Source organism: Tamandua tetradactyla, chromosome 21, assembly GCF_023851605.1.
Source record: "Tamandua tetradactyla isolate mTamTet1 chromosome 21, mTamTet1.pri, whole genome shotgun sequence".
NCBI lineage: Eukaryota > Metazoa > Chordata > Mammalia > Pilosa > Myrmecophagidae > Tamandua > Tamandua tetradactyla.
Genome location: NC_135347.1, coordinates 18,299,220 through 18,314,476, shown reverse-complemented (window position 1 = coordinate 18,314,476; position 15,257 = coordinate 18,299,220). Strand labels below are relative to the sequence as shown.

At 40.2% G+C, this 15,257-nt stretch overlaps 1 protein-coding gene and 1 pseudogene across 12 annotated transcripts in view; both read right to left on the bottom strand.

The window, feature by feature from the left end:
* The window catches only part of NREP (neuronal regeneration related protein), a 29,370-nt gene extending 25,187 nt beyond the window's left edge, over window positions 1-4,183 (bottom strand). Inside the window, exons 1-3 of one of the 12 annotated variants that reach the window (XR_013167025.1) lie at window positions 3,447-3,624; window positions 3,219-3,262; window positions 1,867-1,930 (exon numbers count right to left, since the gene is read on the bottom strand). Coding sequence is in view for 5 of the 12 variants with exons in the window: in XM_077138980.1 (XP_076995095.1) it covers window positions 3,219-3,262; window positions 4,022-4,037 (60 nt within the window). In the remaining 7 variants the exon portion in view is untranslated. The other 11 variants (XM_077138984.1, XM_077138992.1, XM_077138986.1 and 8 more) reach the window with 11 other exon arrangements.
* Window positions 4,184-12,663: 8,480 nt separating this feature from the next.
* Window positions 12,664-15,257, bottom strand: part of LOC143665163 (vacuolar protein sorting-associated protein 29 pseudogene) — a 50,947-nt pseudogene continuing 48,353 nt past the window's right edge.

The window sequence follows — 15,257 nt, the reverse complement described above, 5'->3', positions numbered from 1 at the left end:
AAAGACTTTTAAGAGCTCAGACCTCCCAGAATAAGAGAATTGCTAGAAAGTTACTTGGAATCACCCACAGACAATAACTGTCAGTGGTTGCATTTCAGTCAATGGGGCTTGTGCCAAAAGGGACTGACATCTTGATGAAAGGATCACCAAAAAGTTGGGAGATATTTTCATGAGTAAAGATCCTTCCAAAAGCAACAAATAGTGATTTCCCATTCTGCCACCATACATACATGACAATTGTAAGAAATTAACATATAATAATTAATTTGCATTTGCTTTTCTGCATTCAAATGGTTCCAACTCTCATTCTCAGTTTTGGCATGCATGCTTGCCTTCTACAAAGCTCATTCCACTCACTACTACAGAAATATGATCCTGCTCTTTGAGCTTGATCTAAAGGACTATTTTTGGCAGGGTCAGTGGTCATATTTATGTTTAACTAAACTGGTCACCTGACATTACAACATATGTGAAACAACATGGTTTCTCCATGATGTCACAGAGGAGGTAAGGCTCTAGGGTTGAGAGCTAGAAGGCAAGGTAATGTGACCTTGTAATCACAGTAAAAAAAGATCATTAAATAGACAAAAATACTGTACAGCAGTCCATTTTATCACCATCCTATGACTCTATGAAAATAGCTAATTAGGTATTTAATAGGAAGTTAAGAACCATTTGCACCAAACCCACTGATTAGCTTAATTTTATGACCCTCACCCCTACCTCAAGTTTGTTAATCTGATTATCATCAAACTAAGCCCCTGCAAGAATCTATTGCATTTGGTGTCCTGTCACCCACCTGTTGAAATAAAAGGTGAGGAACATGAAAAAAATAAAAAGATTACTTGTTAATAAAATTCAAACTGAACTCATTTAGTTGCCTCTGATTCATTTTTCTCCTTGGAACCTTATACTTGGGTTGTTCTCAAAGAGAACATCAAGCATATCAGATTCAATTTTGATTCATTAAATTCCACCCTCATTTAAAAGAAAAACTAAAACTAAATTTGGAAATCACACATTGAAAGTGGCAACGAGTATTTTAAAGAGTAGAAACATCTGCATTAGGACATACTGTACTTAACTGAAAAGTTTTATGACATTTCTATTATATTTTTCCGTTGAACTTTATTTCCAAAAAGGAAACTTTTTAAAGACAATTCAGCTGGTTTAATGTGTATTCTGTTTCTTCTTTAATCAGTATTCAAATACTAAACTGTCTTCTCTGTGGATCATAAACCTCGTCAGAAATAGTCACACTTTCATTTAGGAGGTTAATAAACTTGTCTTCTAAAAGTGAACGGATGTTTCCCATAAATGAACAAATAAATCAGCAAAAAAAAAAATTTAACATTAATTATATTTAAAACACAATAGGCAGGGTACATTAATATAAAAGTCCATGTTTTTCACATATCTGCTCCTAAGCATAACAGACACAATAGCTGTTTGATCAGTTGCATAGTTCCTAATGTTCAGATAAGTTCTGGCCAAGTCTAATATAAAACATATTGCTTTGTTTGAGCCCTAAAGCTGTCACCTCTTCCATGCATGTCACAACACGTCACTCTTCTTAAAGAACAGAATGGTTTCTGTTGTTTGAGTTAAATAAATCTTCACTTCCGAAAGAGGAATTTCAGTTTTCTATTCAAAACGACTGAAAATAAAAAGATCTAATTCACCACATCCAATTCACATAAACTGTTATGTTGCAAAGCCCCTACATGCTGGAGATTGAAGCTTTTAAAGGTCAGATGGGATAGGAACAATGAAGGGTTGAGGAGGGATGGTGGGTGGTTGATATTTATATGTAATAAACACTGATTAAGAAGCTACTGAGAATTTCCTCTGATGACCAATTCTTACCATTTTGAGAATCTTAATAGTCTTGGGCTTGCACCCTCCCTCTCTTCAGTCCAAGGAGACCAACCTGCAAAATATGTTTAAATACAGTAGACAAATCGCCTCCTTAGAAGTTACAGACAAATCATCATTTTCTATAGTTAAAATAAGTTATATGCAAATCATTGCAATCACTGGGGTTTCTGAAAGAGCTTTCTAAGTCCTCTATAGGCTTAGATAAGGGACAAAGGAATCCCTGCTACCTGGCTTTGCAGAGTCCCGGGCTATTCTTAGTGTTTGGTTCATCTTTAAATTGCACGAGTTCAAACGGTTTAGCAACTTAAAAGTAGAACCAAGTGATAAAAATAGATTGTTTTCTGGCTGCTCTTTGTTCCCAGACATACTACTGGCAGTATATTTGCAATCAAGACAGCAGAATAGGAATCAGCCTTCCACCGTGTAGTGTAATGCCTCAGAGTGGATATTTTTGGAAATGGCACTGCATTACATAACCTTCCGTGTTTAAAAAAAAAAAAAAACCTACACGGTGGGGGCGGGGAGGGGGGGAGTCAGGAACCGTCAGGAATATACACCATAACGTCCTTCTCCCTAAACCAAGTAAACATATACATGCTGCAGTGATTTTCCTCTCAGTCTTTATGTCATAAGAACACAGTTCTTTTGTTAACATAAGTTATGACAAAAATTAAGATGAATGGAGAAACCAAAAGTTCTCAAAAAGGGTATCATAAGCTCTCAGAGTATTCCTATGATGTTATTATAGACATATAAATGCAAATCAGGTTATTATCATCACCAAGAATAAAAGCAGTCATTTATTTTTAACATCCCCCCACCCCCTGACAAAGTTTAGCTCCTTCATAAGAAAATGCAGAAAAAAGTGTTGCAAGATCGAATGCACGAAAAGACCCTCGGCAGCAGCGTTCAAAGAGTAATTAAGTGTAAGAATGGAAGGACACAAATTCATTTCACAAGAAGGGGGGGCGGGGGGAGCTTGCATGCACCAAAGTGCATTTAATGCAAAAAGACAAAACAGTTCCTAACAATGCTTTATGAACAAGAAGAAAAAAATTAGCCACACCAACAAGCAAAAAACCCCACCCCTTCCCCCCAAAGAATTCCATTCTCCCTCTCAACTTGTGCAACAGAAAAAGCCCAAGTTAAATTCTAGCCTTAACGCAGCAGGAACAAAATGCCAGAATTTCTCCAAGGTACACGCTTCAGCTCTTTACAATTTAGAGGGAAGAAGCATGAACTCTGCAGGGTTGAAGGGTCCAGCTAAGAGCAACGGCAAGGAATCGACACAAAAGAGAAAGCAGCGCTCCCGGCCGGGGATGGGAATGGCATATACTTACAGACAAAAGCCCCGCTCCCTGTTCACTCTCTCTCCTCTCTACACCTGAAACACAAATGTGGATGAAAAAGGGCATCATGCTAGAAAGACAGCTGGGGGAGGGGGGAAGGAAGGGGGAGGGGAAAGGGGTGGAGGAAGAGGAGGGAAGAGGGGGAGGGAAACAAAACCCAAACCAGCTCCACTTCCAAGAAGTGCAGCCTTGGAAAAAAGGAGGGGAAGGTCTCCCTGCCTCGTTCGCTCTCTCCAAGTGTGTGTGAGTGTGTGTGTGTCTTTCTCTAAGAATGTCCCTCTACTCCTTGTCTCTCTCTCTCTCTGCTGCTGCTGCTGCTGCTAGCGAACAATGAGCTAATTCTGATGGGGCTGGCGCGGTGCCAGCGCCCCAGCCTAGCTGCCACGGTGCAGCCGCCGCGGAGCCAGACTGCCTACTCGGCAGGAATCGGCGGCTCGGGGCCCCGCAGGCTAGGCGCCAACCCGCGCGCGCGCCCGGGCACCCCTCACCCCGGGAGCCCCGCCGCGCCGTCCGCACCGCGCTGCGCCGGGACCCTCGGGGGACAAAGCGGGCCTGCAGCTGGGCGCGCCTCCCCGGCCCCGCCCCGGGAGCAGGGCAAGCGCACACCCGGTGCCTGCCTCTCCCGCCCCGCCGGACCTCTCCGCCTCGACGTGCGGTTGCTTTTCAGACAAATAAGGAGGCGGAGGAGGCGGTCTGGGGCCGCGCCAGGCGTGAAGTCGGCCAGGGCGCTGCACAGCCCGGCGGCCCGCCAGGGCCGCGGGGATAGGCGGCGCAGCCATACTGTAATAATAAACCTGCAGCAGAGGGCATCTGAGGGAACGAGGACGGCGACGGGCGGCAGCCGCCTTTCCTTTTATGTGCCTGTCTTGAGCGAAGCAGAAAATGGTGCTCACGGCGGCGCGGGGCCGCACACAGACAACACACAAAGAGCCGGCGCCGCACGCGTTTGCACACGTCCCGGGGTCGGCCCCCGCCCGCGGGGAAGCCCAGGGCAGGGAGTACCCCCGTAGGCCGGCCCCGAAAGGCGCTGTGGCAGCACACACACACACACACACACACAACACTCGCGCGCGCTCACACGCTAGTGCACACACGTGCACACACAACGCATACAAGCAGAGCTGCGGCCTGGCAAGGTCAGTCCAAGACACCCTTTCTGGCGCTTCCTTTTTCCTTTCCTCAGGGTTTAACACGGTCCCCAATTCTTGCCCCTCTGAAATCGTACTTCAAAAAAAATTAGGACTCGCTTGAAAGAAAGTGCTTTGCCATTTCTGATTTTTTAAGTTTGAGTTTTATTTTTAAAATCTCTCTTTTCATAGTAATAGAATGACACTAAATTTTGATACAAACTCGAACAAATTGGCTTTGTGGCCAATAGCGCAGAATATCATTTTATGGTAACTGCAAGATGTTAACGGGGAAGATCATTTCCTAATTAAATCGCTTTGCCAAGAGAAAAATAGAAGGGGTTATAATGTCTCCTAAATTTGCCATCCACATTTTGCCTTTAACCATTGAAAGCAATGCTTTCTATTTTAACAAAGAAAATTAGGAGAAAGAACTCACATAACTAATTTCTTAAACATATAGTTACAGAATGTCTGTTTTTGATTTAAGCATATTGTGTACAGAAACAGCAAACCTTCAAAGCAGTATTTTTACACTCATAATTCTGAAAGAACAAATTTGTATAAATTAAATTCTCAATAAGCCGTTGTTAGGACTATATAGCTCACCTTTACCTTTTTCACTCTACAAAAGCCACTGCAGTAGCAAATACCTTTTAAATTGCCACTAGGTGTGATATTTAGAGAGCCCACTAGGAGCTTCTTTGAATTAATCCGAAACATCCCAGTCGTTTTCCTGCAAAAAATTTATCTTGGGGCCATTGCCAGGAACAAAGGGAAGAGACAAAACTCAACAAATCTTGCTGATACCTTTGGGGCTAAGTGTTCACTTCCCAGGGAAGTGAAGGAAGGAAGGTCTGGGAAGTAAGCTGCTGGGAGTTGCAGAGGCCTGGAGGCTCCTGATTCTAGCCCCAGCAGGCTGGTAAGGGCAGCTCAGCATGGCACCTTCAACAGTAGTCACCTTGGTGGAAGGCTGGAAGAGAAACCCAAGGAGGCACGGCCACGTTGAAGACTACCAGAAATCTATCACAGGAAGGTATTTTTAAAAGGTGCTTCTGCAAGGAAACACACGCTCCCACTGGTTTGAGGGTTTAAGCAAAACTTCCCTAAGATATAACCTCAACACAGGGACGTTTGGGATTTATTGGATGTCTCCCTTTCTTCATTGTAACCACAGACATTCACGTGACATTCATTTTTAAGAAAATAAGAACACTGGTCTCTTTACTTGTTGTATTCCAGGCAGTGTTAACACTCCAACTATTCAAGAAACGTGACTCAGGCCATTCTAGATGTAGGGAGCTATGCTAACCATTGGGGGTGTAAAGTAGCTCACACCTGTCAGTCCACTGAGAAACTGTAGCAGTAGCTGTCCACAGCCCTCCTGCCTGCCATACTCCGGCCCCTCTGATCTGTCCTACTGCTTGTGTGGCAGATCCACGCTCCTAAAATACCTTTGTAATCATGGTGTCTCCTGCCCTATCAAAAGATTAAGGTCACTACTGAGCTTTTCATTCAAAACTCACCTCAATGTAACCATAGTCTAACTTCTAGTCTTATTGTCCATTTCTCTCCCGATCATGGAATATCAGCCCTTTGCTTCAGTCTGATTAATAACTTAGGGCACATTTTTCATCCCTAGAAGATTAGCAGTTAGGGAGCAACACCGTTCGAATACTGGCTTTAACCAGGATGTCTCCACTTCAGCGTTGTCATTTTGAGCCAGATACTTATTTGTGGGGCTCTCACATGTATTGAAGGATATTTAGATGGTTGAGAATCACTGGCTTAGACAATCAGATTCTTCCCTTGAGGTGGGAAAGGGGTGGCTTCTCTTTAGTCATATGGTCTGTTTAGAGCAGAGAACTGAACAAAATCAGGGTTTTCTTAGGAAAGAGGAAAAGGAAGTAGGCGATGTCCTTATCTTCAAGGAATTTATTATTTAGAGTAAGGAGCTGGGCAGACAGACAAAGTTACAGTGGCTTGGAATAAGAAAAATGCTAGAGTTCCTTGTGAGCAGAAAGGCTGCTTTCTAAACAAGACCAAGGGTTCAAAGGAAATTCTTTCTTTAAAAATGTTTTTTATTGACAAATCTTCACATACATACTACAGTCCATATATGGCGTACAATCAGTGGCTCACAATATCATCACATAGTTGTATGTTCATCACCATGATAATTTTTAGAACATTTGCATCACTCCAGAAAAAGAAATAAATAGAAAAAACTCACACATCCCATACCCCTTACCCCTCCCCCTCACTGACCACTTGTGATTCCATCTACCCAATTTATTTTTGCTCTTTGTCCCCCCTATTATTTATTTATTTATCCATACGTTTTTACTCATCTGTCCATACCCTGGATATAAGGAGCATCAGACACAAAGTTTTCACAATCACATAGTCACGTTGTAAAAGCTATGCCTTTATACAATCATCTTCAAGAATCAAGGCTACTGGAACACAGCTCAAAAGTTTCAGGTACTTCCTTCCAGCCACTCAAAGGAAATTCTTAAAGGAGGTGATGCATGAACTGAATTTGTGATGAATGAGCAAGAGTTAGCAAATTGAAAAAAAGAAAATAGGGGTATTCCAGACAGAGGCAGGGCAGATCATGGGCAAAGACGTCTGACTGACATTTAGAGACATCCAGGTTATGTTGACTTTTTTTTGGGGGGGGGTGCCGTATGGTAGGAGTCAAATTTCATTCTTTTTCCATGTGACTATCCTATTATTGCAGCACTATTTTTTGCAGGGGGGGGTGGAGGGTAGTGCAAGGGCTGGGTATCGAACTCAGGCCTCCGGCATAACAGGTGAGAATTCTACCACTGAACTACCCTTGCACCCCCTCAGGTTGACTTTTTTTTTTTTTTTTCCGCATGGGCAGGCACCAGGAATCAAACCTGGGTCTCTGGCATGGCAGGCGAGAACTCTGTCTGCTGAGCCACCATGGCCCACCCCTCTTATGTTGACTTTTAAGAAAATAAGAACTCTTGAGCCACAAGCAGATCTTTTATTCCATCTCTGACTAGGATACCAAAGAAGAGCCCATCAGAGGATTTGGTCAAAAGACCAGATATATTTAGATTCTGGGTTTTCAATCTCCCTTAGGAACTTCATTCTCCAATATATCCTGATATACCCAAATGTCTCTCTAATATGTATTTGTGAAATTTTGTTTGTTTTCAGTGTGTGTTGTTGCTTGGGGTAACAAGTTTCGTGAGTTTGAGCTCTGAGTGAGAGGCTGTGCAGAAAGCTGTTAGAGCCAGCTCCATGAGACATTGAATAAGTTATTTAACCTTTTAGTCCCAGATTCTTCATCTTCAAACTGAGGTTTATGCCATAGTATCAGAGTGTTTTATAGTGTAAAATTGTCTATGTTTGGCCTGTAATTAGTGCTACATACATGAAGCAATAAGTGTTATCAGTAGTTTTATAAAATAAAACATATAAGACATTTCATAATCTGCTCCTACGTCTCTTTGTAGCCTCATCTCTATTTTTCTTTTTGGTCAGACTGAATGACGAGCAGCTCTGCAATGAGTCACACCCCACGTGACTCTCGGGCCTTTTCACTTGCCGTCCCTGCTGCCTGAATGCCATTTACCCTCTTTTTCAACTTGCTAACTCTCACTTATTCTTAACAAATTCAATTTATGCATCACCTCCTTTAGGAAACTTTCTTTGAACCCCTGGCCCAATTTAGAAAGGCACCTTTGTACTCAAAGCACATCCTGTGCTTATAACACTGAACCATCTCTTTGGCCTTATTTTCCACCTTCACCACTAGACTAAAAATTCCTTCAGGGAATGGCTTGTAGTAGACAGTGTAGGTTGCCTTCCCAGCATCCTTTGTCTCTTATCTCTTCCTCTTTATAGTGAAACCTTGATTTTGTCCTGTTCTCCATCTCTCTTCCATACACTCCAAATGATCCAGGGAAGGTAACCATAGAGTAGATCTTAATTATTTTAGCCAAAGAGTACATTAAATTGCTTGGTTCTGACAATGGGCTAAGGACAAGCTTGTGACCTAAGTTCAACCAATCAGACTGAAAGGAGAAAATTATATTGCTTGACAATGTTTGAGCTAAGGCATTTGATGTCTCTCCTTAAAGCAATGTAAACTATTGAAAAAATTTAATCCAAAGGTGACATGGTCATATTTTTTTCCCCAGAAAGATTATTCTGAGAGTGGTTTGGAGGATGGATTTGTGTAGGGAGAAGTGAGACCAATTAGGAGACAATTAATAGTGATCCAGGTGAGTAATTGTGAATGGCCCAAATTAAGGTAGAGGCCAAGGGAAAGGAGAGGAGGGGGGAGTCAAGTTACATTAACCAGAAGACTTATAGGGGTTGAATGGAGTGTGAGCTGGGTAAAAGAGTCTAAGATGACCCTAGATGTCTGGCTTTGCTATTGCTTAGATGACAATGGTCTTTCCTGAAATAGAAAATACAAGCAGAAGAGTGGGGTGGATTTGGGAGGGGAAAGGGGTGATAATGAGTTCCGTTTCCTATCTGTTGAGTGTAGAACCTACACCCTCAAAGTTCCAACAGCCAGTTTGAGTGACTTTCTTATAACCATCTCCCTTTACCTCATGTTTCCCTTCCTTGAACCAAACATTCAGAAGAGAAAAGGGTTTATAACATTTCTGTTTGTTATGAGTTTTAGGATATTGTAAATCGGATTGTGTAAGAAAGAGCCTGGAACTGAAGACTTTATGTATCTACCAAGGGCAAGGCTTTGCTCAAACCTAGAAGTCATATTAAATTTATGTACAAAAGCTGCAGTCATGAAGGCTGATCTGTGGTTCTCGGAACATCATTCCAAAACACATAAGGGAATGGAAACCTATTTACAATTTACCCTGTCCACTCACAAGTTTCCAGCTTTATTTACACAGCTGCATAAGGCAGCACAGATGAGAGGGATTCTCCACTTCACTGAGAAACCCACACTACAGAATATGTTCGGAACAGTGCCTGCATATTTGAGAATTCAGTAAGTCTCGGAAAGGAATGCAAAATACCAAGAACTGCAGTGAGCTACTGCCACTGGGGACATTGGCAATGAGAGTGGAAAAAAATATGTTATATTTTTTATACATTTTATAGGGACATAGGTTATAGGGACATAACCTATGTCCCTATAAAATAGGATGAATTTTACATTTAAAAATGATAAACGTAAGAGATGAGGGACATTTAGAAATCATGGTTCTCTCAATCTTGTATTTTACCCATCTGGAAATAATTGAAAATTCCTGGAAAAGTCAAGTTAGCCCTCCTGGAGGTGAAAAACAAGGATGCCAGGTGTAGAAACAAAGAGATAAAAGGAAAGAATGTCTCAAAGGAAGATTATCCTACCATACAAAACAAACTACATAAAAAAAAAAAAACCTACATGAAATACATTTGAAAATTTGCCACTTTTTTGCCTTAAAATTAATTTGTATGGTGGTGTAAAACTTTAAAAATAACATTGGTGGTTAATACTGTTCTAAAACAAGTAAATGAGTAAATGAGAATTATTTTAAAACCCCACTGTGTGTGTGTGTGTGTGTGTGTATGCATATGTATATAACTGATTTTCTTTAACAAAGATAAATGACTTTTCTCCCTGTGAAAAATCTGTTTGAAAATTGATTAAAAAATAAATGGGTGCTTTCCATAACACTGGTAAAGTGCAGAAATGTGCTTTAAGAAACTGATAAAATATATATTTTTCTCTTATAGGAAGACCTTGCTTGCCTTATCATTCATAAGGTAGATGAACAAAAACTGTTTCTAGACTTAAATATCCCCTGATACTTTCTATACACCGAATCTTCTTTTGAAATTAACTCAAAACCTTGACAACTGAGCCAAGTTCTGCCCATTACAGTGAGATTTTTTCATCCTTAGATGCTAGGATTCCATAGAGAGTGAGGTATCCTGGGTTCTGGTTTGGGGCAAGCCTGTGAAGGTGCACTGCTTTGTGACAACAGGAAGTGGTACTACTTCATTTCAGAGGCAGAGATGGAAAGAAGAGGTTGTCCAAAGAGAAAAACAGGTGATTGGAAAATAGATTTTTTTGCCATGAGGATGAGATTCTTCTTTGCAAATGTTGAGGGTAATTTACCTCCTCCCCTTGTGTTGATATGCAAGAAAGTAATTCCCTGCAAGAAACTGCAGATAATCAGATAGTGTAGTCCCCTGGGATTCAGGGAAATAGACTCTAAGGATTAATGAAGGTATCTGGGTTTAACAATAACAATATTGCACATTTTTGTTGTACTTTCTTTTTCAAATTTAAGATCTTTCAATATACCCCTCATTTATCTTTATAGGAACTCTAAACCATGAGGAACAGATTGTATTATACCCCTTAGACAGATGAGGGAATAAAGGTAGAATAAATGAAAGGAGTCACTGAAGATCAGAGCTCTAGTTTCTGTCACTGATTAGACTGCCAAAATCATGACTAGAGTGCAGTATCCCTGCCCCGCCCCAAACGCTCCCGTTTCCTGGAAGTTGCATTTGAAATAAGCACTCACTGTGTGTCTGGCACTGTTAGCTCAGATAGTCCTTAAATCAATTCTGTGGGGTAGGTATGATCAGTATCCTCACTTCGCAGATGAAAAACTGAGGTGGAAAAAAGGTGAAGTCATCTGATTACTTACACAGTGTAAGCAGTGGAACTGGGATTCGAACCCATAAAGTCCAGCTCAAGAAACTCTGATCTCTTAACCATCAGCCTGTCATATCTCTCTGGAATTCCCAGATCCAGTGGAGACTGGTTAGTCCTTCTCTCCTTGACTTCCCTGAATTTCTTGGCTTCATTGGCTACTTCATTGATTTTTGCAACAGACTCATTTTCCTTCCTCTATCCCATAAATCTGCTCTTTCCTAGGAACTTGATGGCTCTTTAGGCAGAACAGTTTGTAAAAATGGAACCTAAACTGTCCCTAAACCACCTTGTAATTCTTTGCGGTGATTAATTTATTCCACAAATGGTTTTGAACCACTCATGTGCCCGTTAATCTGCCAAATCCCAGCAGTGACATATTGTCTAAACACAGGATAGAAAAAAAGTTTCCTCCCCACCCCACACACATATATTCACTTACATATTTATCATTATATTTCCTTTTTCAAAATGCTAGCTTTCTTAACTTCAGGTCATTTTGGTTTTGGTATTGATGGCGTCTTTTCATTCTAAATTAAACACCTTGTAGAACTGAAAAATGTGTCCTAACCCTTTTTTTAAAAAACATTGTAAGTTTGTACTTTTGTGATTTTCAGAGGCATCATAATAAAACAGTGAGAATTTGACTCTCTGATCAAGAAGACACGTGAGACTTTTTCTAAAAATTTTGAGAATGTGCACACTAAAAAGCTGAAGTTAAGACAGTTTCAAGAAAATTTGCCACTTGTTCATTTGCCTGAATTTGCTTCAATTTGCACCAAAATGTCAGTGCCTTAAAAACTCCAGTGGTAATTCCTTTACTGTCCCCTGAAGAGTTAAAAGGGTAAAAAGGCATAAAGTTAGAAAGAAAAATCTTATGGTTAGATAATCAAGAACACAAGCACAGAGGATAGTGCAAAGTAGTTCACTATTATCTGCTGAAAGTTGCTGTCATGGTCAGGTTTATGTGTCAACTTGGCCAAGTGGCGGTACCTGTTTGTCTGGTTGTGCAAGTGCTGGTCTCTCTGTTGAGATGAGGACATTTCACAGAATTAAATCATGATTATGTCAGCAGCATCCACAGGTGATTCCATTTGTAATCAGAAAGAGGAGTGTCTTCTGCAATGAGTGATGCTTAATCTAATCACTGGAAGCCTTTTAAGGAGGATTCAGAAGGGAAAGGCTCTCTTCTTACTTCTGCCAGCAAGCCTCTCCTGTGGAGTTCATCCAGACACCTCCATCGGATTCGTCAACTTCACAGCCTGATGTACAGATTTTGGACACTGTGTTCCCATGGTTACGTGAGACACTTTTATAAATTTTATATTTGCGAGTGTTTCCTGTTGATTCTGTTTCTCTAGAGCACCCTAACTAATATACCTTGGTACCAGGAGTGGTTCTTAAGAAACAAAATCTTAAAAATCGGTTTTTTGAATGGTTCTCTACTCTGACTGGACTCAAAGGCACTAAGAACTCTGATTCCCATAATCAGAATGACACTCCCAATCCATGGAGTGAGTTGGCAAAAGAGATAGTCAAAATACCACCATTCAATTCTCCTAATCCTTCACTTGTACAAAGCCAGGCTCTGGGGGATAATGTTTTTGACATGTTTATGGAGGTTTTTTTTTTTTGTTTGGCTTTAGGATTTTTTGTATTCAATTCGTTCTACTTTCACATCATTTCCAATTAGCTGATACACGTAAGTGACAACCGTAGAAGCCTGTATATCCATCAACACGAACGAAGGAATAATGTTTGTTTCCAAGGCATTATATGCTCCAGTGGCAGAACCTGGGTTAATGTAGAATTTATTTTCATGCTCAAATGCTTCAAATTTGTGTGTATGTCCCGAGACAAGAATGTCCACATCAAACTGCCTCTGCAACAGGGCTAAGCTGGCCATATCTCCCCATGGAATAACTTGATGTCCATGGATCAAACCGATTTGGAACGTCCAACAGTAACAACTTTCTGTTCTGGATAATTTAAATTCTCATCGAAATCTCCTCTCACAATATGAACGTCACCAGCCAGAGTCTTGAGATAGTCATAACTTTCTTTGGTGCAAAGGTTTCCGGTGCAGAGAATGTGCTGAATCTTTCCTGGCACCAGCAATTTTTTTAATTTAGCTGGCAAACAGTTGCACCAGTGTGGGATGTGCAGATCTCCCAATACCAACACCAACCTATTTCTATCTCTTGATGGTTTCTGTTATGAACAAAATATTCCAAGTGTATTCACTAATGTCAGTTCATATCAATGAGACCATACAGTATTTGTCCTTTAGTTTTTGGCTAGTCTCACTCAGCATAATGTTCTCAAGGTCCATCCATGTTGTTACATACTTCATAAGTTTATTCTGTCTTAAAGCTGCATAATATTGAATCGTACATATATACCACAGTTTGTTTAGCCACTCGTCTGTTGATGGACATTTTGTCTGTTGCCATCTCCTTGCAATTATAAGATATTTCCTTACATTTTCCTCTAACTGTTCTATGGTCTTAGACCTGATGTTTAGATCTTTGATCCATTTTGAGTTAACTTTTGTATGGGGTGTGAGATACGGGTCCTCTTTCTTTCTTTTGCATATGGATATCCAGTTCTCTAGGCACCATTTATTGAAGAGACTGTTCTGTCCCAGGTGAGTTGGCTTGACTGCCTTATCAAAGATCAAATGTCCATAGATAAGAGAGTCTGTATCTGAACACTCTATTCGATTCCATTGGTCAATATATCTATCTTTATGCCAGTACCATGCTGTTTTGACCACTGAAGCTTCATAGGATGCCTTAAAGTCAAGCAGCGTGAGACCTCCAACTTTGTTTTTTTCCCTCAAGATACTTTTAGCAATTCGGGGCACCCGGCTCTTCCAGATAAATTTGCATATTGGTTTTTCTATTTCTGAAAAGTAAGTTGTTGGGATTTTGATTGGTATTGCATTGAATCTGTAAATTAATTTAGGTAGAATTGACATCATAACTATATTTAGACTTCCATTCCATGAACACGGTATGCCCTTCCATCTATTTAGGTCTTCTGTGATTTCTTTTAACAGTTTCTTGTAGTTTTCTTTGTATAGGCCTTTTGTCTGTTTAGTTAAATTTATTCCTAAGTATTTTATTCTTTTAGTTGCAATTGTAAATGGAATTCGTTTCTTGATTTCCCCCTCAGATTATTCATTACTAGTGTATAGAAACACTACAGATTTTTGAATGTTGATCTTGTAACCTGCCACTTTGCTGTACTCGTTTATTAGCGCCAGCAGTTTTCTGTGGATTTTTCAGGGTTTTCGACATATAGTATCATATCATCTGCAAACAGTAATAGTTTTACTTCTTCCTTTCCAATTTTGATGCCTTGTATTTCTTTTTCTTGTCTAATTGCTCTGGCTAGAACTTCCAACACAATGTTGAATAACAGTGGTGATAGTGGACATCCTTGTCTTGTTCCTGATCTTAGGGGGAAAGTTTTCAGTTTTTCCCCATTGAGGACGACATTAGCTGTGGGTTTTTCATATATTCCCTTTATCATTTTAAGGAAATTCCCTTGTATTCCTATCCTTTGAAGTGTTTTCAACAGGAAAGGATGTTGAATTTTATCAAATGTCTTCTCTGCATCAATTGAGATGATCATGTGATTTTTCTGCTTTGATTTGTTGATATGGTGTATTACATTAATTGATTTTCTTATGTTGAACCATCCTTGCATACCTGGGATGAATCCTACTTGGTCATGATGTATAATTCTTTTAATGTGTTGCTGGATTCGATTTGCTAGAATTTTGTTGAAGATTTTTGCATCTATATTCATTAGAGAGATTGGTCTATACTTTTCTTTTTTTGTAATATCTTTGCCTGGTTTTGGTATGAGGGTGATGTTGGCTTCATAGAATGAATTAGGTAGCTTTCCCTCCACTTCAATTTTTTTGAAGAGTTTGAGCAGGATTGGTACTAATTCTTTCTGGAATGTTTGGTAGAATTCACATGTGAAGCCATCTGGTCCTGGACTTTTCTTTTTGGGAAGCTTTTGAATGACTGATTCAATTTCTTTACTTGTGATTGGTTTGTTGAGGTCATCTATTTCTTCTTGAGTCAAAGTTGGTTGTTCATGCCTTTCTAGGAAGTTTTCCATTTCATCTACATTGTTGTACTTATTTGCATAAAGTTGTTCATAGTATCCTGTTATTACCTCCTTTATTTCTGTGGGGTCAGTGGTTATGTCTCCTCTTCC